We start from the raw sequence: 26,118 nt of genomic DNA on the forward strand, positions 1-26,118 counted from the left end.
TCAGATACTGTTTTCATAAATTCCTAGAAACTTGATAACATTCTGTCAAATTTGGTTGCATTTGCAAAATATCTTGAAAATATTTTTAGGGGAGAAGAGACTGGCTCACACGTGTGAGCCAGTTTTAAAGTTTAAGGTTTTAAGGTTTAAAACAGATATTTTCTGTTTGGATTTTGATGTTAAAATGTATTGTGTTCATGGTCTCTTGGTTTTGATGACCAAGTTTGAGACAAGAAATACTGTTGTTACTGTCAGATCATCATTGCTGTCAAGGCAGCTAATTTGTATTCATACAGAACCTATGCCTTTAACATTGAATTTAAATGAACCTTTAACGCTCATTTAAATTCAGTGTTAGTTCCTCTGAAGTTTCTTCCAACAACAACAAAAAACTTGTTTTCTTAATTCTAGGGATGTAATCCTCTTGCTGAGACTGGACGAAGCAAACTGCAAAATCAAAGAGCTGTTCTAAACCAACAGATCTTAAGAGCAGTGAGAATGAGAGCCGGTGCTGAAAATCTTTTAAGGTATATCTCATTTTCTTGCACAAGCAACAATTGTTTAATTTAATTTTGTAGAAGTGTCTTAGCTATTGTATTTCTCTTTTTTTCCCCAAACATGCTGCCTCTCTTACTGTAGAATGAATCTCCCTGAATTTTTGTCAAGCTATAGCTCTACAGAGTCATTATTTGCTTTCAAGTGCACTTTCATACTATGTTGTAGTAAATGAGCTGAATGTTAGACTTTCTTAGGTTGCTCTCTTTGTTCTGCTTTATTGCTGGTGATAATGGCAAGTGAACCTTGCTGAATATTGTAATGAGTCCCTTTTACTCCTCAAATCAAATGAAGGTATTGCCACTATGCTGTTGGCTTTTTCCAAAATCCTTTAGTTCTGTGCTGCAAAGTAGAAAGGACCATCCATTGCCTTCTTTTTTCCTGTAATAATGATAAAGGAGTTGCAGGGTAGCACACATCTAATTTGAGCTGGGTTATCAACAGCTGCCACCAAATTCTCCTACACTTTGAGGTAACTTCATCTGTTACATTTTGTTAGGATATGTTCTCATATGTGGCTGTCTCCATAGGAGTAGCCTTATGTTGACCCTGTGATTTACTCTTTTATAAACAGCCTGTAGATTTCTAATCTTACACAGAAGAACTGAAAATTATCCCAGTTCTCATCTGCAGTAGTTTACTGTATTGTCTGTTCCTCTGCAGCTGGAGCAACAATGGGTCTTCAAAACCAAAATCTAGTAAATATACTTGAAGAAGTGAGAATGCTTGGATAAATTAAATTTTCTTAAACTTGTCATTAATCAGTGGGTTGCCTGTTGTCTGTTACCTGCTTTATCTCCACTCTTGCAAGAGATGTGACAGGTTGGAAACAGGTAATTTTAGCCTCTGTGACTGACTTAAGTGTGCTTTGTTTTCTGGTAATTAACTTAAGGAGTGAGACTTAGAATTTTACTGCTTTTTGTATGGTTAGCAAAATTATTATACTTGCTTTTGAATCAGAATGCTTCATTCAGTTAATGTTTCTGTTTGTGAATTCAGGAGTGTTTTGGAAGGGCTGAAGAGATGAGTAATATCTAATGTGAAAACTGGTAACATTTAACCTAGATATCCTAAAGTTCAGTTTCTGATGCCAGTATTAACTGCTGAAATGCTGAAGTTGCTATTTACAGGAGTGGGAATGAAATCTACTTTAGAGTAGAGGAACAGACTTTAAAAAAAGATTTTAGAAATCTAAAATGAATTTACACCAGTTGAACTATTATAACTTGCTAGTTCTTTGAAAGAAGCAATTTTATAAGTAACCTGACCAGCAGACAGTTCACATGATTAGCTGTATCTACAGTCTCCTAAGGAAAATGTAAACAAGCTTTATGTTTGCAGATTCTATTTGAATTTCATCAAGTCCTAAAAGAAACCAATTGCTGTCCACAAGAAGCCTCCTGGAGTAGAATTTGAGAAAAAACTGGAAATTCAGGTTTCTTTACTTTTGGCTGGAAGGAAGCACTAGGCTTGAAGCACATGATCCACATAGTGCAAAGACTTTTGTTCTTAGAGTTTCTAAAGGTCACCCTCTCCTTTTTATTGTCTTCTGCTCTGGAAATTAAAATTAAATTCAGTGTAGAGTTATGTGAATCTTGACAATATCACATTGCCCCTGTAGCTGTCTTTCACTGGTTGTTTCTCAGAAGTGTGTCTACAGTGTAAAAAACATGAAAAGGTAATCAAATGAAATTGACATGGATGTTCACAGCCATAGAACAAATAGAGAAGTCAATCTGGATGGAACTTGGGGTTTCTGAAAAAGATATGAGAATCCCTTCTCTGGAGGATGGTAAGCTAGACCAAGCATGGAGCCTTAATACATCATAATTAATCTCGCTGCTCATAGCATCAAAACTTGCCCATTTATCTGTGTGGTGCTGCCTTTATCAAGGAAGATCCACCCCACCATCTCTTTGTATCCAGTTTGGTTTATCAAGGCAACAGATGTTAACATTGCTTAATTTAAGCAATCCAAGGTATTCAATAAAGTACAGCATAGAAAAATCACAGATAACTCATTTATAATATGAAAAACAAACTTAGAATTTTAGTTTTGGAATAATTAGTTCTTCATCAAAGTGCTCCATAAAACTGGAGAACTGCTCCAAGTGGAGCCTAGGGTTATGATATGATTATTCATAAATATTTATGAAGATGAATTTTGCCTTAAAATAAAGGTAAATGCAAAGTGCTGCAAATTTAAGTTTGTTCTTGTCTTCAGATTCAGACTCTAATATAAGGGTACAGTATCTTAAGCATGGATACCTTTTACCTTAACCTCATACCTGTGGATTTATAGATACTCTTGAAAAGAGTAATATTGTAATGAAATTGTCAGTGTGGAGACTTAGGTTAGAAATTGTGATATAAATACACCAATAGGTAACCACAAAGAAATGCTCAGGGGCTGTTAAATGGGTTAATATCCATTGTGTTTAAAGTTTTGCCATTTAAATACATAAATTGTAAAGGAAACAAGCAAACAAAATCATATTTGCATCCAACAAAATCAAATTATAGAGAAAGTTGTCCTGTATTAAAAAGGTCTGGTTGAAAGATACTTCTTTCTGCAATAACTTTTGGGGGAAAGTTAATTTCTTTTATTCTTAAGATCAGAAGTCTCAACAGAGCTTTATTCAGTTTATAAGGTGGGGAAGTCTTTGTTGAAGAAGTCTCTGTTGACTCCTCCCACCTCCACCACCTCTCTTCTACATAGGAAAAAAAAAATCACATAATCTGAAAACAGGATAGTGATTCTGATTAAGATACATTAATCAACAAAACTAATGCATCTGAAAATAAGCTTGACCCTTAATCGTACATGGAAAATCTGCCATATAGGCCATCATCTGTGGCTGCATGCTATTATCTGGAAACTATCCCAGGCACTCTCTTGACAGAAAAACCTAATAAATTCTGAACCATGAGGTCTTGTATCATGTCTTAAGGAGATAAAAAGAAATCTTAAAAATGCTGAGAATGCTTGCATCAGAGGTCGAAGGGGGTCAACCAAGCTTGTAGAAAATCTTTTCCTGAGCAATAAGAAATTGATGTGTCTCTGCAGGGCAACCACCAACAACAAAGTACGAGAGCAAGTGCTGCTGGAACTCAGTTTTGTAAACTCAGACCTGCAGATCTTAAAGGAGGAATTGGAAGGACTTAATATCTCAGTAGAAGTTTATCAAAATGCAGAGTAAGTATAAAACTAAGTTATTCAATTATTAACAGATCTTCTGTTTACCCTTGAAAACAAAATTGTTTCTAGGTGAATGTGAATGTTGGACACTAATCATGTGAAAGAGCAGAGATCTCGATAGGAAGAGAACATACTTGATGGCAGGTTTGTTGACTAAGGGTTAGTCTGCATATTTGTCCTTCTCTTGGGAAATGTGTGTGCCACTACTCCTCGGATGTGAAGTTCCTTTGAAGGGAGGAGTATTGTGAGAATTGAAAGCTCTTGGGGCTATCCAGCAAGCAGTTGGCACTTAGCAGAATTCCCAGTACTGGAATGGCTCATTGGCTCAGTGCATTCTGGAGTGAGCAAACTTAGCCATACAGAAATGGGTCTTCTCAAATGTGGTGCATTCAACAGTTCCTCCGGAGCTGGAGAACAGAAACACAATGCTGATGTGATGTTTAAAGAAGCCTAGGGAATCTTGAATGTGTGATCTTCAGTGACAGAAAAACATAAATTTCTTGGCTAAAGCTGAGGAATTTTTGGTAGATGAAACTGGATTTTTTCCAAGATACTTTTCTCCACTTTGAAGAGCACACTAATTTTTAAATTGCAATGGATTCCTCAAAGATAAAGCTTCATAGTTAAGGAGTATCCATTGCCTGCCTACTGAAATGATTTCTGTATCAGTTATGTATCTTGTTCCTCCTAAAACTAAATATTTACTGTTTGACCAACAGCAGCTCAAGGTACAAATTGCAATTTTTCATGTGAAGGGGGTTATAATTTTGAGTCCCTCTTAGCACTGTTCTCACCTAGGTGTTAAACTTCCAGGTGGATTACAAGGAATTCTTAATGTAAAAGGATGAAGGGATGTAACTTCCAGGGAGGTAGCTTCCAACTGAATGCTGACTTGATGCAAAATACCTATGTTGTAGTTTTCTCAAACAGCAACTTGTGCTAAACTTCTTACCCTCCACCTCCATGGCAAACTTTGACAACTATTTGATGTGAAAATATTTTGGGGTTTTTTGTTGGTTTTCTTGTTGAAGATTTTACTGATCTTCATAGATGCACGTGAGCACAGAGAGCAGTTACAGCTGTGGAAATGAGAGCAGGGCTCCACAAGAACTATTTCTTCTTCTAGCTAAAGAATATTAGAAATATTTGGATTCTCACTGAAGTATGAGCAGTAGGTCAGGCCCCCAGGCAGGCAGAAGCCTTGAGGCTGGACAGCAGTATGCTTGTTATTCTCTCCTGATCCTACTTTCCCAATCTATTTTGAATGGTGTTTTGCCTTTCTTATTCTTAAGCTCTAAACACTTTTTGTGTTTCATCAGCTAAAAAAATTCATTTCCCTGTAACTGCTGTCCAGCCTTTACCAGTAAGTAGCTATTAATAGTTCTGACTATTGTTCATGCAGTTGTTAACATAAGGTCACACCCGTGGTTTACTGGACTACCCTGTATTGTGTTGTAACAATGTAAGGGTTGGCCCTCCCAGTGCCTGCACACTTTTCAGCTTGAGTGAGGAGGGTGATGCCATTTCTGCTCAGCTCTGGAAATCCAGGATCACCTCCCTAACTGTTCAATCCTCTCATGACGTTGGCTCCATGGGTGTGGCACCTTAGCTGTGAAAAAATATTAAATTCACTTTCTTTGAATGATCAGTGCTGATACCTACAGGTGTGGTGATGTTTGAAGGGCTCCCAGGATGAGGGAAGAGAGGAGAATCTTGACTCTTGTTTCAGAAGGCTGATTTATTATTTTATGATATATATTATATTAAAAGAAAATTATATATTAAGACTATACTAAAAAATAGAAGAAAGGATTTAATCAGAAGGCTAATAAGGAATAGAAAGGAAAGAAATGGTAATAAAATCTTGTGACTGCTCACAGCCTTGACACAGGTGGCTGTCAATGGTCATCAAGTAAAAACAATTTCACATGCTGGGTAAACAATTGGCCAAATCACATTCCAAAGCAGCAAAACATGGAGAAGCTGAAGCTTCTCAGGAGAAAAGATCCTGGCAAAAGGATTTTTCATAAAATATGTCTGTGACATACAGGGAATGTGGATGGTATTAAAATGGATTAAATTAGTAATTTAGGATTTCTTTGCTATGAGTCTCACTTCCTTTTGAGGAAAAAGTCTGGATATAATCTGTAGTAAAAGTGTTGAGGTTTCTTCTAAAAGCCTCATCAGAAATCAGATCATTTGCACCACTTGAAATGGTGTTTGGCTCTGTATCCTGGAAGTCCTTTTCAAGCTAGCAGAGCCACTTTCTGGATCATGAAGGACTCTTGCTCTGCTTAGGAAGCTGCATTCCTACTGCCACTCTCTAAAGATGGAAATGTCATCAATAAGAAAGTTGGTTTTGCTGACAAGACAAAATGAATGTGGGGTTTTGTAGTTGGTAATGGAATGCTCTAAACAATGGTTAGACAGTCAAAAAGCTGTTTTCAGGAAAAATGAAAATATTAGATGAACTTTATAATTGATTGATACTGATCTGTTCAATCTGCACAACCAACTATGTATCTGGAAGCAATTCTGATCTTTTTTAAAGTCAGTCTCATACTTGTTGCCCTGTGATATTCTAGAGGTTGACTTGTCTCGAGATTAACACCTAGCATGTCTAGAAATGAAGTAGTTCTTAGACTTGCTACTCCTAGACCTTTCTCTGTGAAAGCTGGTGCACTCTGGCCCTGCTTCTCACTGGGTTGCACACATAACTACTACATACAAAACCATTGGTAACATGTAAAATACTGATTATAATTGCCGATGCTTAGCATGGTTCTTACTGTGGCAGATCTCCTAGCAGCTGTGGAGCTAAATTGCTGTAAGGCAGCTGTTGAGAGTCTCCTTTCCTTTGCCTGGAGGAAAAATAAGCTTAAATAATAGGGGAAAATAAAAAGTGCAGCAAGTAGCTTTTTTCAGTCTCTTCTTGAGAAGTACAGGCCATTAGGCAGATTTTCTTGTGCAGGGAGGAACTGTATACTTCACTCCATCAATGTATGAACTTCCTGTCATCAAATAAAACAAAAGTAATTATAACAAAGCAGAAAAAAAAGTTGTGAATCTTTTTGCTTTTTTTTCCATAGAGAGACTTTCAGTATTCCCTTGGTACCTCTTGGCCTAAAGGAAACCAAAGATGTAGACTTTACACTCCCCCTCAAGGTAAATTTTACATATACATTTCAGAATGATTAGTTAACAGTAATAACTTCCATTTCAGATTTGTTTAAAGAAACAGAAGTAATTTAGATACAAATTATTTTTTTGTTTTGCCCTAAGATCAAGATCATGCCTTGTTAAAAATTAACCACCACTGATTTGGATCATTGCTCCTACCTAATTAGGACAAGAAGTCCAAGAATGTTAAAAAAATTCCACTTTGAAGGTAGAGTTAACCATGGAAGGAATTTTTATTCTTTGGTTTTTGTTTCTAATAATAGTATTGATTACTGATGTAAGTGTGAGAGGAAGTAGTAATGAAGGTTTTACTTAGCATGGTGTAGTGATGCACCAGCTTACAGTAACCAGTATATCTCAGCTGGGAAGCAGTGTTGCCTCTGCTTGTTTGTTGTCTGATGTACTTTGCTGGCTGCTTGAACCATCCTCTGTATTTTCTGAACTTCTGTGTATTGTGCAGTACAGATTTTTATCTCACAGTAAATCATCTTGTATCACTGTAGCATTTGTGTCTATTTTTACTTCTGTGGGTTAAATTCCATGGTCAGATCATGGTACCACTTCATGTCATTGCAGCTTTGTTATTTTAAGTGGAATTGCCCTAGTGTAGCTCACAAGAAGTTGGCAGTCTCTTTCTGTTAACAAAGTTTTATGGTCACTTGATCCCCTTGTCATTTTAGATAGCAGAGTTTGTTTGTCCCTTTCAAAACTACTGAGTGTTGTTGTTTTAAAACCAATTGGAGCTAATGAAGCAGATATTTGGTTCCTTTACATCACAGTGAAATTTGTCTAAGATACCAAATGCTAATCCTGCTGTTTTACTGTAGTCTCATTGTTACATGTTTACTGAAAGGGGGTAGACACTGTTCAAATCACAACTGAATCAATTTCCTACTGTTTGGAACTGCAGAAAAAATAGGCTAGGTTAATTTTAGATATTCCAATTTTTTATCTTTTTTTAGGACTTTATTCTGGAACATTATAGTCAAGACAGTTCAGAGTATGAAGATGAAATAGCAGATCTCATGGATCTCAGACAAGTAAGTTCAAGTATGGTATACTAGGAGGTCTTATAACAGTTGTAATAATATTTGTATGCAATCAAAATATGACATTTTTACTTAGGGTTTACTGTACTCCAATTGATTTCGTTTCTGAGACATGGTGCATTAATGTCCATTGTCCAATAGCTTTACAATCTGAGTAAAGAAAAAGTGAAGAAACAGATGAAGTTATGCAAAATGATTGAGCTATTGATGTAACTTTGTAAATTTTGTTAATCCAAGACTATTTTTTATTTTAAAGTATTTTCAATTTAGCAGGGAGAGTGTTAAAGTGGATTAACCTTGCAAAATATTGTAGTGGAACGGTGGGTATTTCTGACTATTGTTTCCTCTACTATGCTAGAAACATAAGCCTTCTCTGTAGCTTTCATAAAATACCTACAATCTTTATTTAATTAACTTTGAGACTTGCCAAACAGATTCTGTTTGCTTTTTTAAAGGTTGTGTGCTACTTGTGTGCAGCTGAAAAACTTCTGGCATGAATCCATATGGCTTTAAGCTTACTGTTCTCAGATTCCACACATTTCTATGATATGCAGAAGTCCAAAGGAAGCAGAGCTTTATCCTTGGGGTTTCAGCATTCTCCCTGTAAGAATGCCCTCAGTTTTAATCTCTTGTCTTTCAAGGCCTGCCGCACTCCTAGCCGAGATGAAGCTGGCATTGAGATGTTGATAAGCTATTTCCTGCAACTTGGTTATGTAGAAAACAGATTTTTCCCACCCACCAGGCACATTGGAGTTTTATTTACGTGGTAAGTGTGTAGTTCATGTTTCTCTTTAGTCCTTCCCCCCCCCCGCCTAGAACATTGGTTAATCATGAACTGGCTTTTAATCTGAAGTGTGTCAGTGTGTGTCTCCTGTTGAATCCCTGCAGTGTGTGTTGTCAATTATTTTATTTTATATATATATATATATATATTTTAAGTTAAGAGTAAACCTGCATACAGTACACTCTTTACATGCTTAGAGTGAAACCATAGGCTAGATGATGATTTGGGCTACAGGTTAGCACAAGGGAGAAAGAGAGGAAATAATCTTAGTTTTGGACAGCTACAGATGTTTCCAAATTCTGAACCTAGGTGTACAAAACGAGGACAAAGAATGGGGTCAGACCTTATTTCCTCTCCTTCAATTTGTTAAGAAGACCACTTGGGCCAGAAGAGAGAAAGGAGCAACTTATTTTTTTATAAGGGAGTATTTACTATATCTGTGAGCAGAATTTGACTCTGAATTGAAAATTTTTATGATGAAAGAAGATGACTACCATGTAGCTAAGAGGAACTGTTAAATTTCCAGTGAGAACTGCAAATAGAAACTTTAAACACAAGCAGTAGAGGATCTGACCATGCCAGTTGATCTTTGGAAGCACCTAAGTAGGAGAGTATTGCAGCACATCTGGATCCTGCCCCAGTATGCTCTCCACCTCTGTGATGTTTTATGGGCACTTCTGAGTTAAATGTAATGAGCTTATGGAGGCACTGCTGTAAAACCTGCTGAAAACTGTCTCAAATAAAGCTGTTCCCTGCCTTGGTTAATTATGTGGATTGTCCTTGCAGAACATTGTGGTGTTTCTGTTCCGCTCCATTTTCACTTTAATAATTCCACTACTCATTCAGAAAACCAGAATGAAAGTGCTTGGTTTTTTTTCAATGGACTCTGCTAATACTAACACTTCTTCTAATATTTGTTCCCCAAGGTATGATTCCTTCACAGGTGTCCCAGTGTGTCAGCAAAATCTGTTGCTTGAAAAAGCCAGTGTTTTATTCAACATAGGAGCTCTCTACACACAGATTGGAACAAGATGCAATCGTCAGACCCAGGCTGGACTTGAAAATGCTGTTGATGCTTTTCAGAAAGCTGCAGGTACACATCTTAAAATACTGGAAAGGTCTTTATGCAAATGTCCCCAGTCTCATTCTGATGTCATACAGATTTCTACTGGCCTGATAACACAGAAAAGGAGGAATAGGGACATTCAAGAAGCCCAGTGAAGAGCTCAGATGAAGCTTTAAAACCTGGAAGTGCAGTCTGAACATGCAGATAAGATAGTGAATGTTGTGGTTAATGATTACTGAACTGCAGTTCAAAGGTCAGAGTTACTGCAGTAGCATTAACTGCTTCATTCCTTGTTTCAGCAGCATAACTTTTACCTCAGTGATAGCACCTTGGTGTCAAATCTGTACAAGAGACAATTGACAGGTTTGATAAAAACCCTTAAGCCTAGTTTTCCAATGAGGGTCTTAAAAATTAATCTTTTTCCTCTAGTGAAAGTTGCATTCATTGGAGGTTGGCTACCTGTTTTCCATAGATTCCAAAGGCAAACAGGTTCAAAATAATCAATTTCTGTCCCAAGCATGGATAAATAGAAATTCTAATAAAGGGAATCCTTTCCCTTGAACATATTATAAAGCCTTTTGTTTTCTTTGGGGGCTTTTAAGTAGATTTTCTGTTTTGTTTTGTAAGTATCATCTCTGCTACACATAATATTTAAAGACATGTCCTTTGTAATTAATATGTTCTGTAGGATTTATTTCTGCACTAACATCTGTGACTATTGGTTTGCATTGTATGCTATTGCACTAAAAGCTGTGGAGAACAGAGTTGAATTTTTATATTTCCCTCCTTTGAATACACAGCTATCAAAAAAAAAAAAGTAGTATTTCTTCATGCATATTTAAAATAAATGAATTATTTTTCAACCTTTGTGTTTCATCTAAAAGAAATTTCAATAGTTAGGAAATTTCTCCTTTTTACTGCTGCTCCTTCATTTTGCAAATAAAAAAAAAAATCAATGCTTTTCACTTCAGCATGTTTGCAGAACAGAATTAATGCAAAACTGAAAAGGTGTTATTTGCTACCACAGTTACCTTTGCAGGGCCCCAAAGCAACATGCTCAGGATTTCATTGTACCTGTGCATGGTGCTGTAACACGTCATTATATTGGCAGGGGCATGATACAGAGTCTGTATTAACTGTTTCTCTGTGCTGAATGGAAGATGTTGCACAGAATTTATCCTCAGCATAAGCAGAATTGTGTTGAGAGCAAAAATCCCCATGTTTTTTTCTTCCTATACTTTCAGTCCCTTTCAGTAGGGCACTCCATCCCTACTTGAGATATGCCTGGTAAATTTGGGATTCTTTTTTTTAGTGCAAAAAGGTAGAGATGGCCATGCTTAAAATTTGTTTAATGGCATATTAAACATTCAGATATGAGTGTAAGATGGAAAATCAAAAACCACAGACACCATTTAGTGGGAAAATACTGCACAGCATGGCCAGAACTGAGTGTGATGGCAAGAAGTAAGATTACAGAAGCTGGAATATTTAAAAGGCAGAGGCCTTAGTGTTACACTTCTGCAGGCCTGTCAGCATTAGCAAGGCAGGAGAACTCACTAAACCAGTCTGATGGCATGCCTGCTGAGGGTTATGCAGTTTCCATCCATGAAACTGTTACTTAGTATTGCACTACAGTTGGTATTTGTTTTAGATTTGATATAGGATAGAAATTACTGATCTTTTGGTGGAACCAAATGTCTAGAGAACAATCTTATTTTTACCCTATTAAATATATTTATATATCTAAAAATAAAAATTCTAGTTTACAGGCATGGATTGGAGCTTTTATTGGGACACACAATGCACTTCGCAGCATCTGAAAAGAAGATTAATATTTAATTAAGTTGATATATTCATGTCATTTCCTTCTGTCCAGAGGATCTACTACTGTAATCTTATAGCTGTGCAGGTTTTTCTCTTTTTTGTCCCCTGTGTAAGCCATGGCCTGCCACTCCCATGTATAAGTCACATTCAGTTCAGCAGAGTCTTATGGTCAATCACAAGAACTTTTGCAAGCAAATCTGAAGGCAGTGCCCTCAAAACTTGCAGTTTCTGTTGCTCCTCAGAAGTGTAATTTTGACAACTGTACTTGGGGATGGTTGATGGCAATGCAAAGCAAAATCTGTAGGTCGGTCTAGCTTCTTATGCACCAAGAATTCCTTCAGATTGCTGTAGTGCAATACTAGAAAATATCCTTGAAATCCTAATTATTATGGTACATCTCAGAATTAAGTTCACTTGTTTATCTTTGTAATGCTGACAAAACCATTTTGTAATTGCAGGAGTTCTAAGCTACTTAAAGGAGACCTTTACTCACACACCAAGTTATGACATGAGCCCAGCTATGCTGAATGTACTGGTAAAAATGATGCTTGCACAAGCTCAGGAATGTGTTTTTGAGCAGATTGGCCTTTCTGGAATACGTAATGAGTTTTTCACACTAGTAAAAATGACACAGGAAGTTGCCAAGGTAAAATATGGGACTTTAAATCTAGTCTTTAAAATATGTGTTTACAGTGCTGTGTTATTGCCTACAACTTTTAGTAATATTAACTATTATTATTTAATATTATATAATATATATTATTGTGTGTACTATTATTATTATATGTGTGTTGTTATATATAATATTATGTAATATTAATATTTATTAAATTTAAATGTTAACAACTATTTCTGGAAAGCAAAAATAACGTGGGGCAGCTCACAAACTACAGTTGAAAGCACAACCTTTCAGAAGAGTAAAATGTGAACAAAATTTAAATATTATTCTAGAGTCGTTACAATTTATTTAATTAATAGTTCATGGAGATTAACAGAAATAGGCAGTGAACTTGCTGAAGGTGTTTTACAAGCTATTTATGTTTCAAACAGTACAGATTTCATCCACAGAACTACATACAAAAGATCACAGGGTGTTTGTGTGGTTCCGTGTTAAGTATTGAACACAACTGTCTCGTTTCCCAGCTGCTGAAGGGTATGCAAACCTAGAAATCTTTTGGATGAGTCCAAAAGAATAAATTGTAACTGAGGGAAGGACCCTGACACACAGAGTCAGATTGGTACCTGCAGAGCTGTCTTGGGGCTTGGCAGAAAATGTGAGATAGGCTTGGCCAGAAGGTAGTGTTCATACTTGACTGAGGTATGTACCAAAACTAAATGTGCCACGAGGATATTCCTGTGCTTTCTCAGTTGGTTCAGAGTAGCAGATACAAAAGTGGTTTCATACAGGAAAAACAGGCAAAGCCTTTCATCCCAACCCTGTAAAGCCCCCATGACTTATCTGTAGGATTGATCAGCTGCAGGGGAAGGATTTTTGATTCTGTCAGTTGGAGAAGTTTGATCCATTAAAGCAGCAATCACTGCTTGAGAAACTATTTTATTTGCTCTGTGTACAGGATTATATCCCAGTTTTAACTAGACCACACAAACTTCAGGCTATGTATGACTCCACAGTTTCAAAGTGGAGCACAAACCTACTGTTTGAATGTGATTCACTCTTTTTTTCAACTGAATAATGAGATATATTTGTAAATTAAGACCTGTTTATTAGATGGTGTTTTTATTTAACTACGAAGCCATATTAGTATGACTGACTTAGTCCATCTGTTCTTGTACAAAACTGGTAACCTTTCTTGTGAGGGAGAAATCAGAGCATTCAGATTTTTCTCCAAACTTAATTCCAACCCATCCTAACCATATTTTCCATTTCTTTGATGTGATTGTATATGAAATTATCTTAAGCCTTACTTGAGTTCCTAATACCTCATATTATTAAGTTCTAATACTTGAATTATTTGGTTTTTTTTAGGTGGGAGAGGTTTACATGCTGGTCAACACTGCCATGAATCAGGAACCAGTGAAAGAGAATATTCCCTATTCCTGGTCTAAGCTGGCACAAATAAAGTCAGACCATTACAAAGCTCTGGCACATTACTTCACTGCCACCATTCTGTGTGACCATGAATGTATGAATCATACTTCTTTATAGTCTTATAAATAAAAATAATAAACACACCAACTGTTATAATTTGGTCTGTGAATAAGTCTGGGAGCCAAGAACTTTTGGTGCTTTAATATATGTTAAATTGTGATCATTTTCCCCACTCAAATATGAGGCCATGCTCTTTTTGTCTTTTGAGAGAAATGTGAAAATTCAGTAAACTAACTTTCACAGAACCAAAAGTAAAGTTATATATCCATTATATGCTGCTAAATAGTTTGGATGTTATCAATATGTTTTGGCATGCAAGTATTACATATTATAGATGATAAAAACTTGAAAATCTTATTTATATATTTATATACACGTATTTTACTGCACTGGGAGAGAATGTAGTAATAATTCTCAATAATAATTCACACTAATACACCTAGTGGAACTGGGGACCAAGAGATGTATATGGTTAATAATTTTTTTTCATTTTTACAGTGCAGCCTGGGGATGATGAAGATCAGCAGGAGAAAGCCTTTTCCCAGCTGTATGACCATGTGCCTGAAGGGCTGATGGTTCTTGCTGTTTTAAAGGACAAAGTTCAGAGAAAACAATTAGGTAACAGCCACTTTCACACAGCTAGTGGCTACAATTTGAAAATTACCTGGTATTTATTGTCTGTGGATGACCAGCAGTGGTTTCTAATGTTTGCAGGGAAAGCACATTTACGCAAAGCCGTTGTTTACCATGAGGAAGCTCTCAGAGTCTGTGGGCTGTGCAAAAAGCTTCGCAACATTGAGGTTCTCCAGGAGGTTCTGACAGCTGCACATAAACGGTCCCTTCTCAAATACGCTCAGCAAGAGACAGAAGATGATTTCCTCAGTCTGATTCAGGCTCCAGATATACTGTGTAAGTGTGCACAGCCAGAAAGAAAGGATACCTAAGCATGGGCAAATATGCTTGCATGGGGATAGGCCTCTAATTTATATATATATGTATTCCATACAGAACATAAATAATGCAGAATATATACTGTACATTTGTAGAGTTCCTGTCGTAGTTGAGATGGAGACAATACAAAGCAACATTCCATTTTCAGAAGGCCTCAAGCCTGTTTTTATTATAGCATGGATGCTTTGTATACATTCTTACAAACTCATAAGTTTACACTTTACTTATTGGTCAGAAGAGGCAAACAAAGTGCTCACTGGAATAGGCTGTTGCAGGTTTCTCTTATTTATCCTTCTTCTTTCTTGGTTTTTATGTCAATGACCTTGGTAGGAAATTCTTTCAGGGGTAAACATGGATCCTCTCATCAAGCTTCTCTGCTTCTCTCTGGCTCTCAGAAGTCACTGTAAAACCTCTTCCATAAGTTCTGATTCCTTACATGTTTCCTCAGTCACAGATCAATATATTTTGATCAGTATATGATGTTTTAAAAACTGTGTTACAGTATTTCTGTCTCTAGCAACACTGTTTTTTGGGGTAGATCACAATGGTGGTTAGTTAGAATCCAGCTTTTTTTGGTGACTATCTTGTGAGCTAGAAAAAATGGGGAAACTTGAAAAGTTAAAATTACTTGGGGGGGAAAACTACAGTAACTGTTTCTTGAGCCCAGCTCTTGTACTAGGCTGGGTTTGTTAACTCAATTTGACTGATATTTTTTTTTTTCTACTTTAGTCCAGCTCATACAGCTCTTTCCTCTTTGGATGCAGTAGGAAACTGCAGTGCTGGTTTTAAAAACTTCTCAAAGAAAAATAAAGATGGGAATAGCATAATTTTCTTCTAAGGGATTTTTTTAAGTTTTCCATATTGATACTGTGAGCTCTGAAGATATTTTTAAAGCAGTTCTGATATCTAACAAACTTCCACGAAAATGAATTTTTCCACAGCCCAGTAAGAATTTGGGATAAATTCCTATCTAGCTTGGAATGCAAGAAAAATACATTTTGATGTCTTTTAATTAATACTTAAAATTAATTTTGTTTTCTTTTTATTTCAGCTAAAACAGAACATAAAATAGAAGCAATTGCTCCTCAGTTTTCCAAAGTGAAAGTGAAAGACTTTTTTCACAAGCTGGTATGTAACACTGATGCTGAGCAGCCTCTGCCATTTTGATAGCAACTATAAATTCACTCCAGTGTGAGGGAAGGGAAACAAGTATTTGAGCCTGAAAAAATTATCCTATAGTAGAGATTTTTCAGAAGCTATTGGAGAAATCCCTCCTAGCTTCAGAGGTAAGTCAGCTTGAGAAGCAAAGAATAGGAGTGCCAGTTCTGTACGGCTTGCACAACATTCAGTCTTGAAAACCTTCATAAAAGTCCCATGAAGTCTCAACAGATAATTGCACTCAGCTTAAGGGGAGGGAGAGATACCCAGTATGTGGAGACAGGCATGCAAAATGTGTGACTTGCATGTGACACAGCCAGTCTTTCAGGTGGCTCTATATGTGTCAGTGAGCAAAAGGAACTGGGAATAGGGTTAGGATCAGAAAATGCAAGGTTTCAAGAATCAGTTTATCTCCTCTGAAATGGAGTAATACAGGACCTTACAGCCTGTGCAGCCAGAAGATTGTGCACACATTAATAGAGATCCTGAAAAACTTGGCAGTTGCCTTTATCCCACTCTATTTGAAGTACCAACTGAACAGTCAAGAACTAGGACTTGGCATTTCCAGGGAATTAGCTGGGATTTAACCTGAGTAAAATCTGCAATAGATGAGCTTAAACCATTATAACTTACAAAACCAGGAATTCTGACTTACAAGTGACAGTAAAGCACAGTGTGCCTGCTGTTGTGTTCCTGCAGGGCCCACTGACAGTGTTCTCAGCCAAGCAGAGATGGACAGCCCCACGGACCATTTGCCTTCACCAAGAAGCAGGAGAGCTTGGATTCAGTCTCAAAGGAGGTTCACCAGTACAAGTTTATTGTCTTGATCCAGTTTGTTCTGCAGCAGTAAGTATATTGGTGTGATATGAACAATTTCTTTGCAGACTAGCATTAAAATGTTCCTTTAGCTAGTTCATACTCTTGGATGGAGTATTTATTGAGTTCTATACATTAGGATAGTCAATTCATACAATCTGAATGCATTTTAATTGCTATATATGCTGCAGATTGTTAAAGTACCCATGTCCCCAACATCACATGAAACTAGGGGTTGATTTCTTTCTCTGTTCATTCTTAAAAAGTCACAAATAATAAAAGCAAATGTTATTTCCTGTCTTACTCAGGAAGTTAGAAGGGATAAATACTTTAAAAGGTAGCAACAAGAATAAGGATCAGGAAGGGAAAGCAAGGTATAGTGTTTGCCTAAGGAAAGAAGGGCAAGAATATTATATTGAATTGTAATGTTGTTCTTCCAGGGAAAGTCCAAAGGGATAAAGCAGCATGCAGTGAAAAGCAGTTTACTTACAGAAAAGGCAGAAGTAACCACAGAAATACAAATTAAAATAATGAAGAAAAAATTAAACATTGCAGAAAATGTCTTCTGGGGGACAATAGCATAGGAATATCCAGGGTTCATTTACTTAAGGAGAAAAGTGAAAAGAACATAAAAACAGCCAACATTTGAGAATAGCAGTCACATCAATGGTAACTCCAGAGGTAATTGTGTACTTGAGAAAGTTGCACATATGTGGCTAGAGAATGCGTTTGTAGCATCTAAGAGTGAAATGCATTTGGGGCAGATACTCCATGATGACAAAAACATTTTACATGTCTTTATAATTCAGGATAATAACCTGTGCCCAATTTTTTGCCAGTCAGCAGGCCTAAAAGAAGGTGACTACATTGTTTCAGTTGGTGGCGTGGATTGCAAGTGGCTTGGTGTCAATGAAGTGCTGGAAAAATTGAAAAGTGTGGGAAAGCAGCCTGTGGAGATGGAGGTTATCAGCTGCCAGGATACAGCAGCATCTTTGGTATGTAAGGAGGCAAATATGTTTGGCACATTTGATATGCTAGAGTTTTGTCACTTGCCTGCCTTCAGTTCCTGGTTAATGTTTATTTTCCTGTAGTCAGATATCCCACTCAGCCTGTGAATATATAAAGCCTTCAGATGTCAGTTCAGTTTCAAACCATCTGTTTAAACCATTGTGACCTAGCAATCTAAAGCAGTCTGTCTGCATAAGAATGGTTGGGTGGTGAGATTTTTTGTAGTGCAGCTACTTAGATTAATTGCATGAAAAATTTGAAGACCTAGTTTATTTCCCCTAACTTGTCCCAGAGGATGAAGGCATTGCCCTCTTCAGCAGTGGAAAAAACCACAATGAAACAATAATGGAGTGAAATAGAACATTCAAGACCATGTGTTTATTTTCTATGCACTGTTATTCTAAATGATCTGTGTCTTTTAGATCATGGATTATTGTATGCAATTTTTTTTATTTTGGTGAACTTTTAACTGTCTAGTCAGTTATAAAGCTACTATAAAAGCTTTAGACTAAGGGAAAGATCACAAGAATAAAAAGTATTAAGCTCTAAGTAACTTATTAGTTGTGTGAAAGAACCTGTAGTTCAGCTAAATCCACTGCTTCATGCTTTTAACATTCCCTGGCTTGCTTAGACACTCAAGTAATGTTGCCTGAGAAGCTATTAAGGTGGCCCTGCTGCTGTTAGGTTTTCTTGTTTTGTTAAAATTGGTTTTCCTTATTGAAAATTAGGAATTATGCATCTGCCATTCCAAGTTGCAACTCAAAGGCTAGAATATAATCAGTTTGTTTCAGGGCAAAGCTAAGAGGAGACAGAGCAGGCTGTGCCTTTCAGGTATCCCAGGAGAATGTCACACAGGAGCTCCTGTAGTTGTGGTCATTAACCTGTCCAAAGACAGCAAAAGTACTGCCCTTCACATCTGTGCAGGAATTGCACACTTGAGCTTTGTAGGGAGGCTAGTGTGTATATTAAATAGTTATTCTAGAAGCCAGTAAACGTTTAACCACCCAAGAAAATATTCACAAGTTCCTTTATGCTTTGCAGAGTATACCTTTGAGTCTGCATGTGCAGAATCCCAGGGTGACAGCACTGTGAAGGGCCTCGTGCTCAGTTAGCAATGTCATTAGCACAGAAAGCTTGCTGCAGTCTGCCCTGGAAAACTGCACAGTAACCTTTTGTTATTCTCAAAATTTTGACCCATTTTGGATGACTGATTCTTATAATGCTTCTCTTTTTCCCACAGCATAGCAAGAGTGCAACTTACTCTATGGGAATGCAGAAGACATACTCCTTAATCTGTTTAGCCATGGACGAGGATAAAATTGATCAGACCAAGAAAGCCCCACTAAAACTCCCTTTTCTAAGTTGGGGAACTAAAAACAGACAGAAAGCTGCAAGTACACTCTGCCTTCCTTCAGCTGTGGCTGGAAGTTCTCAGATTAAGAAGAAGCTTTCTCCCTTCACACTTTTCAATACAGAGAGTTCATTGTACTGAATCTTTCAGAAGTATCTGTTAATGTGACTTGTTTAAAATGTAGATAAAATATTGATCAATTTTATCTTCACATACGTATGTATAAACTCAGACAAATGCTGGTGACTTCATTTGTTGGGCATTGAGCCACTTGTGTTCAGAAGCTGGCAGAAACTGTAAAACTGAAGTATTTGAAGGTTAGAATGAAGTCCTTTGGGAGGTATGCAATAACAAGATGTATATTCTAGAATTGCTTACATGAGGACCTGACTCCTTTGGGGTTTCAAAATACAGTTATGACTGATTTTTCATAAAAATAGTCATAACTCTGCTAGATGTGAGTTATTTATTACAAACTTGATGCTGAATGCAAAATAATAGGGGACAAATTAAAGAATGATTTTGCTCCTAAAGTTTAGAATCAGTAATAAATAATTTAACACTACTTTGAAAAATTATCTTAAAGCACAGGTGAGAGGGAATATATTATTATCCTGAGAAACAAGTCTTGTGTCAAGGAGCAGTGTCATGGAGTTGTGTTTTTATGCAGAGGTGCTTCCTCACAGTACTAGGTGTAGCCTACTGAACAGGTCATTTAATTCTGGAAGAGAATTACAAGGCTGAAAATTTAAAAGGTCTTTTGAACTCCAAAAGGCTTTTATTCTCTTCTTTTTCTGATTTAGGTAACATTTTAAATACCTGTTGATTCAATTGTTAAAAACAGGCTTTATTCCAAATGTTACTTAACCTACTTACCTTAAGACTTGTATCTCACTTGATAAAATGGATAGCTGTGAAACAAATCTCAAAATGGACATAATATATTGATTCAAGGGCACATAAATTGCAGTGATGCTTTAAAGTATGATAAAAGAAGTACTTGTGCTAAATGGCAGGATATTTATTTACTATCACATCAAGCAAAAACCAAATCTTCTGCCCTTTTAAAAATTAATGAACAAGCTGTATCTATAGTAAGGAGGGGGACAAAAAATAACTGGTGAGCATTTCTTTGAGATTCTTCTGTTTCCTTAAATTAATTGAAAATTGCTAACACTGTAGTGTTAGTTAACTTTGCCATCTACAGAGTAGATAGATACTTAAAATTTACACAAAAATCTGCATCTTGGTGTAAACCTTAAAGTTGTCATTTATTTTTAACTTCTTATGTAGTAGGTGTAAATATCTTAATGACCCTTATTTAAGAATAAAAATCAGATGCTGCCATTTACTAGTAGCTTTTTAATTCTGCTGCAGCTTGGATGATGAAGCATAATTTACAGATTTTTGCTATTTGCTGTTGCCATACCTCTTGTGTGTTTCTCTAATGTTGCTTACAGAGACCTAAGAAACTTTTAAGAAAAGTTCCTGTATTGCACAATATCAACTAAGAGTTTAAAACCAACTTCTTACCAAGAGTTCCCTGTAAAGGTTACATAAAAAATAAGTTGTTAATTCCTTGTGACTTGCCTATCCTCAGCAATTACTTTTTAGGTGTATTGGGAGTAGTGCTTCTTTTAGACACACAAGCAGCAGCAGGCAGACTCTGATCTGCACAGCCCTGCCTCACAGTATTCCATACAGATGAGATTTACTTTGCCTGGGTGCTGGAATTGCTATCCAAGTACCCAAAGCTTTAGCAAAGTCACAGCAATCACCCTTCCAGCTCTTCATTTCTCCTAAACCACTATGATAGTCTTCCTGGAAATCCTTTCCCTCTTAGCTCCTGAATAATTGTCTTTCCCTTCCCATCATCACACTCACTTTTCCTTGAGGAGAGCTTGGCTTTTTAAATTTAAAACACACCCCTCAATTCAAGTAAAAATGTGGACCTCTCAGGTGCCAGACTAATACTCTTAGTTTTCTGTTCTACACTGAGTAGCAGCCAACAGCTAACTCAACTAGCAGTGACAGGAGTGTGTGCCTTATGTTCTTGCTCAGGCCACAGGAATTTTTGTACCAGGTGTGAAATCCATTCTTCATAGCAAAGTGACAAAACCTTAGAGGGATAAAATCTGAGCAAACCCATGTATAAAGAAGCTCTTCTAATTGCCTGAAAAAAAAAAGTAGTATCTTTTCCTCTACTTTTGGAAATTCTGATTTTTAGTATTCACTAAATGAAATAATTATGTCTAAGTTACAGACAAATTTTCATCCTAAGTACAGAATCAATATAAAGAGCAGGTCCACCTGCTGTCCGTGCTAACCAGTGTAGGAGGGGACTGTCAGAGGCTCCCACAACAGGGAATGGAAAATCCTTCTCTGCTGTCTTCCTGCTGTGGTCCAAACTCCCAAATGGTAAGAGAGATGCTTTTCACACACCTCCTCAAGGAAAAAGGCAATTTTACGCTTAGAAAATTCCTATTTTTTCCTATTCCTATTCCTAAAAATATAACTAAAAATAAAATGTAAGATATCAGGAAAACCAGTCCTTATTAGAAACAGATTTTCAAAATATTAATACTGGAAGAGTAGTATGAATGAGGAATTTTGTTTAAAGCTTCCCATAATATTGATATATAATAGTATGATTGACAGTATAATTACTATATTAGACGTTGTGATTTATCAAAATATTTTGCAATTAATTATTAGTATGCCAACCTATATTCAGAAGGACAACATGAATTACCAGTATTTTGGATATCAGACACATGGGTACTGTGTACTGGAGGGGTGACCAGAGAAATAAGTTAGTGTGAAATCAAATGTGTTTCCAGTAGGACTTTCCAAAGGAACTCCAAAAAGTTGTAAGTCAAAGCTGTTACTAAAAAGCAATCTATGCTAACTTTTTAAACACATGTAACATGTTTCCATTTACTGAAAAGTTACTATGCACATACTCATATGGTGGTTTTCTTCTGGAAGACCAAAGTAAGCAAGCAGATTGTTCTTCCATTTTTTAAGACTGATGCTGAAAAATACTTTCAAGCTTTCTTGGTTTTTATTTGTTCCAGACAGATGCAAAATACAGAGTCCAGTTGCTGCTAGGTATAATTACAGAAATCAGCATAATAGGTGATCATTAAAACCAAACCTTTATCATTTAGAAGAAAAATCCCAAGTTTTTGTTCTGCAAAATACCACTGCACATGCACATCAGGAATGTAAAAAAGTATAAATTTGTTGTGCTACTGTTTGTCCAACTGCTTGCTCAAGCTCACGGATGTCTGCGTTGCAAAGGCGATGGATGCTCCCAAAGCGCTGCAGTAAGAGCAGAGCTTTTGTTTTGCCGACGCCGGGGATGTGCTGCAGCGCCTGGAGCAGCGCGGGCTCCGCCGGCCGAGCGCGCTGCTTGCCGAGGAAGGGGTTGGAGCCGCGATCCCGGCTCTGCTCCCGCACCTGCAGCCAAAGAGAGCTGTCAGCGACACCCAGCGCTTCTCCCAGAGCCCTGCGGCCAGGGCTTGCTCGGCTCCATCTCAACACTTCAGTGCAATCGCAGGAAGTTGTAAATACGAGCTCCCTCCTTAGGTGTGCTCCCTTACTGGATGCAGTTCGACAAAACCTTACTAAGAAACCAACAGTTCCTTAATAGCAACAACAATTGTTTCTCTCACCTTTTGGATGCCTCAGAGAAAAGGTAAAAAGAAACAATTTTAAAACAGTTTCCCTGGCCTTAGAGAAAGCAAAGTCTCAAGTTGATTTTGACACTGACATTTGCCTAATGCTACCTAGTGGCACCTCATACAAGATTACATTTAAAAAATCCAGGATCATACTCTTCAGCCTTTTTTCCACTGAACTCTACTACTGAATCACTGTTGCAGAGGATTTATTCCTCACATTCAAATGATGTTGTACTCCTTTAGGATCCTGTGTATTTTACTGGGAAGATCTACCTGCTTTGCTGTACATCTCATATTTAAATAGAGAAACTTACTAGTTGAATAATAAGCTGAGAAGCTTCTCCTTGATTTGCCACGGGAAGCAACACCATGCCAAGTTCCAGTACAACAAGTTTTTGTACTCCTGGGTAGTACTGATCGCTGATTGGGGTTTTCTCTACTATTACAATTCCCCTCAGACTGCTGGCCTGTATTGAAAGGAAAAAGGTATTAGGAAAAAGCTTGTTAATGACAAGTTAATGCAATGTAACAGAGAGAAATTCTTTCAAGTATGAGCTGCCTAATAGCAAATCAGAGGAAGAATATAGGTTGGAGCAACAGGACAGAGGTTTAATACAGCTGCAGAATTGTTCAGTTCCCAGGTGAAAATTATCCCAAAAGGTCATCTCCAATGGAATTTAAAAAAACACAAGAAGAATGTCTTCAGAAGCATGGAATAAACAAGTATCAAGTGAAAACTTTTCTCTTTATGTAGCACTTACATTTCTAAACCTAACCAATCTTCGTTTGAATTCATCCCCTGCAACCAAATCTGCTTCAGAAATAAGTAAAATGCAGGTTCTGTTTGAAAGATGAAAGTCCACCAGTCCCAAGGCATCTTCAAAGATGAGTCTAACTTTCCCTTAGGGTGAGATTGTTAGAGGAAAAAATACAGTAGTTAAAAATATACTAACAATTATTTCACAGCACAGCCTTCGTAAAGTGTCAGTAATTCTAGTGACTTCATAATGAACTTTATAAAAAGCCCGTTTTCCCTTTAAGTACATCTATTACAAGCAGTCTGAACTACTATGTGATGTCTTTAGTAATGGAAATTAATAGCAGTTCCAATCTATAGATTTAACAGTACTAAAGCTGCTCAGTAAACTGGACTTGAACAAAAATATCACATGCTTTTCTGGAGGGAGCATCATAATTTAGTTTGTTGTGCCAGCAGGATGGCAGCAGAGTATAGATGTAAATTCAAGGGAGCTCAGTGGAGATGCAGATCTGCAAAGCCCCACAACAGCAGATTCTGCTGCTTCCCTGCAGTGCTCTGAAAACTGAGCTGATCACACAGCTCAGATGTAACACAAACAAACGGGATCTTTCAGCCTGCTTACATAGTCCATACCACAGATACGGGACCAGTCAGGCACAGAGTAAAGCACATTCCAGCTGTTCTCAACCTTACTGGGCAACAGAGGGGAATGTTTTGCCTGACTTGCTTTTCCTCTTCCAGTCTGTGCTTACCTTGTAGCCTTTGGGCTAGCTCTGACCCTCTCCACTTCTCATTTCCAATCACATGCCCGTAAGGCACAACGATAGATCCTGCTGTCACAGGAGCGTTTGCTTTTGTTGTCATCAGACCTCCTTTAAAATCCTCCTTCAGTAGCAGTTACACCCTAGGAAGAAATGTGCAAAAGTAGCAACACATTTTACAAACCTGTTCCAAGCTTATAAATTTTAATAATAAATTTAGGATTCTGGAAGAGAAATGATCTCCTTCCTCAAGCTTCCTTACAGGTAAGGTGAACATATCAAAATCGGCCAGCAACTCTGGTCACTTAATACAGGCTGTTGTGTTGGCTTGCAAACTCCACTTTCAGCTTTACTGCTCAGTCTCAAAACCGCCTGAATTAAAGCACACAGATAGTGAAAAAACCCACATTGCCTTTTGCATACCTTCATCCAACTTGCTGGGATGAAATCTTCCTGAATTACAGAGCCGACTCCAGTGGCCTCTCCATCCCTCAGCTGGTGGAAGTCTCCACACCAATTATGAAAAGGTGGGAGAGATTCTTTTCAAGGTTGCCAGTTTTACGCGGTGTTCTGACTTTAAGGGGAATTGCGAGCCCTGGAGGCTAAGGCGTGATCTAAAGGACAAGCACCACAGGCGAGCCGGTACCACCGCAAACACGCACACCGAAACACACCGCACGGCGGAGCCGCTCAGGGGAGCGGGGAGAGCCCGCAGCAGCCAAGGGCCCGCCGGCAGCGGGGCCAGGAGGCGGCAGCGGGAGCTCGGCAGGCCGCGGGCGAAGGAGGAGAGGAGGGGCGGAGGAGCGGAGGGCGGGCCGCTCCCGGAGCTGTTGCTACGGCCGAGCGAGGGTGAGTAAGGCCCGTGCTGACTGGAGGAGCGCGGGCCCGCAGCAAATCCGCCGTGGCCTTGTTTCCAGGCGGATCGCGAAGGCGAAGCGTCCGACGCGGCGAGGAGGCGGCCGTGAGGCGGTGGCTGGAGCCGTCCCGTCCTGATGGCGTTCCTGTTCAGGAGAGGCCGCAGGGGCCCCTTCGTGAGTATCGCATCTCTTGGGGTGGGGCTCCGTTACCGTGAGCGGGGACATCCGGACACGGGGTTCTGTGCGCGGCTGGGGCGAGGGCTGCCTTCTGCGGCCGATGCCGGTGATCGCTGAGCACTTTAAAGTGAAAATCGGGGAGAAAAATCAAGCCCAAGCCAGAAAAAATGGTGTCCGGGGGCTGGTGCCTTCCTTTCCCTCAGTTCCGGGCCTGCCTGGCTTTGCAGGAACGCCGAGCTTCCCTTTTCCCCTTTTCCCCTTTTCCCCTTTCCCCTTTCTCCTTCCCCTTCTCCTTCCCCTTCCCTTTCTCCTTCTTCCCCTTCCTTTCCCCTTCCTTTCCCCTTTCCCCTTCCCCTTCCTTTCCCCTTTCCCCTTCCCCTTCCTTTCCCCTTTTCCCCTTTTTCCCTTCCCTTCCCTTCCCTGGCTCCGGGTAGCCCTGCTCGCTGACCGGGCTGGCAGCGCAGCTCGCTCGCTCCCAGCCCTTGCTGGGGCCACCCTCCAGGCTCCGTTCGGTGCTGTAAAGTCAAGTGCTAAACGTTCTGATCGGCGGCCCCAAGCAGACAAAGGCTGTGCGGTTGTCAGCATTGTGCGGGTGTTCTCTTCCAACGTACTTGAACTAACTGAATTTTTGTTTATTACTACAGTGGAAGTATTGATCTTCTGTTGTTGTCATATTTTTACCATGGGATGACTTTTACTTCAGCTGTGTTCCCTGGTACTCTTAGTAGGGTCAGTCATAGTCGTGTATACAGTCAACAGCCTGCAGTACACGAAATGATGCATGCCAGACAGACATGCAGAATTAGAGAGCAGTGTGTTTGCATGA

The 26,118-nt window shown here is 38.4% G+C and overlaps 3 protein-coding genes across 7 annotated transcripts in view; 2 read left to right on the forward strand and 1 right to left on the reverse strand.

The window, feature by feature from the left end:
• Positions 1–20,402, forward strand: part of RHPN2 (rhophilin Rho GTPase binding protein 2) — a 29,748-nt gene extending 9,346 nt beyond the window's left edge. Inside the window, exons 2-15 of the mRNA XM_009095971.4 lie at positions 412–527; positions 3,623–3,751; positions 6,844–6,919; positions 7,897–7,974; positions 8,625–8,749; positions 9,694–9,860; positions 12,116–12,303; positions 13,645–13,801; positions 14,266–14,385; positions 14,482–14,676; positions 15,770–15,846; positions 16,576–16,722; positions 17,532–17,687; positions 18,941–20,402. Of these exons, the coding sequence (XP_009094219.2) occupies positions 412–527; positions 3,623–3,751; positions 6,844–6,919; positions 7,897–7,974; positions 8,625–8,749; positions 9,694–9,860; positions 12,116–12,303; positions 13,645–13,801; positions 14,266–14,385; positions 14,482–14,676; positions 15,770–15,846; positions 16,576–16,722; positions 17,532–17,687; positions 18,941–19,192 (1,983 nt within the window). The 3' untranslated portion in view covers positions 19,193–20,402. The remainder of the gene's footprint in view (positions 1–411; positions 528–3,622; positions 3,752–6,843; positions 6,920–7,896; positions 7,975–8,624; positions 8,750–9,693; positions 9,861–12,115; positions 12,304–13,644; positions 13,802–14,265; positions 14,386–14,481; positions 14,677–15,769; positions 15,847–16,575; positions 16,723–17,531; positions 17,688–18,940) is intronic.
• Positions 20,403–22,093: 1,691 nt separating this feature from the next.
• FAAP24 (FA core complex associated protein 24) lies at positions 22,094–25,030 on the reverse strand. Its single transcript, XM_009095972.4, has 5 exons — positions 24,682–25,030; positions 24,250–24,401; positions 23,499–23,638; positions 23,052–23,204; positions 22,094–22,513 (listed from the first exon to the last, which is right to left on the reverse strand). Exons 2-5 carry the CDS (start codon positions 24,359–24,361, stop codon positions 22,271–22,273), a joined length of 648 nt encoding a protein of 215 aa, XP_009094220.1. The 5' UTR covers positions 24,362–24,401; positions 24,682–25,030; the 3' UTR covers positions 22,094–22,270.
• A 59-nt stretch (positions 25,031–25,089) lies between these two features.
• Positions 25,090–26,118, forward strand: part of CEP89 (centrosomal protein 89) — a 35,985-nt gene continuing 34,956 nt past the window's right edge. For 3 of the 5 annotated variants that reach the window (XM_050978779.1, XM_050978780.1, XM_050978781.1), the window contains exon 1: positions 25,091–25,289. In XM_050978779.1, the coding sequence (XP_050834736.1) occupies positions 25,251–25,289 (39 nt within the window). In that variant the 5' untranslated portion in view covers positions 25,091–25,250. Of the gene's footprint in view, positions 25,290–26,118 lie in introns of all 5 variants that reach the window. The other 2 variants (XM_050978778.1, XM_050978782.1) reach the window with 2 other exon arrangements.

This window comes from Serinus canaria, chromosome 11 (assembly GCF_022539315.1).
Source record: "Serinus canaria isolate serCan28SL12 chromosome 11, serCan2020, whole genome shotgun sequence".
Lineage (NCBI taxonomy): Eukaryota > Metazoa > Chordata > Aves > Passeriformes > Fringillidae > Serinus > Serinus canaria.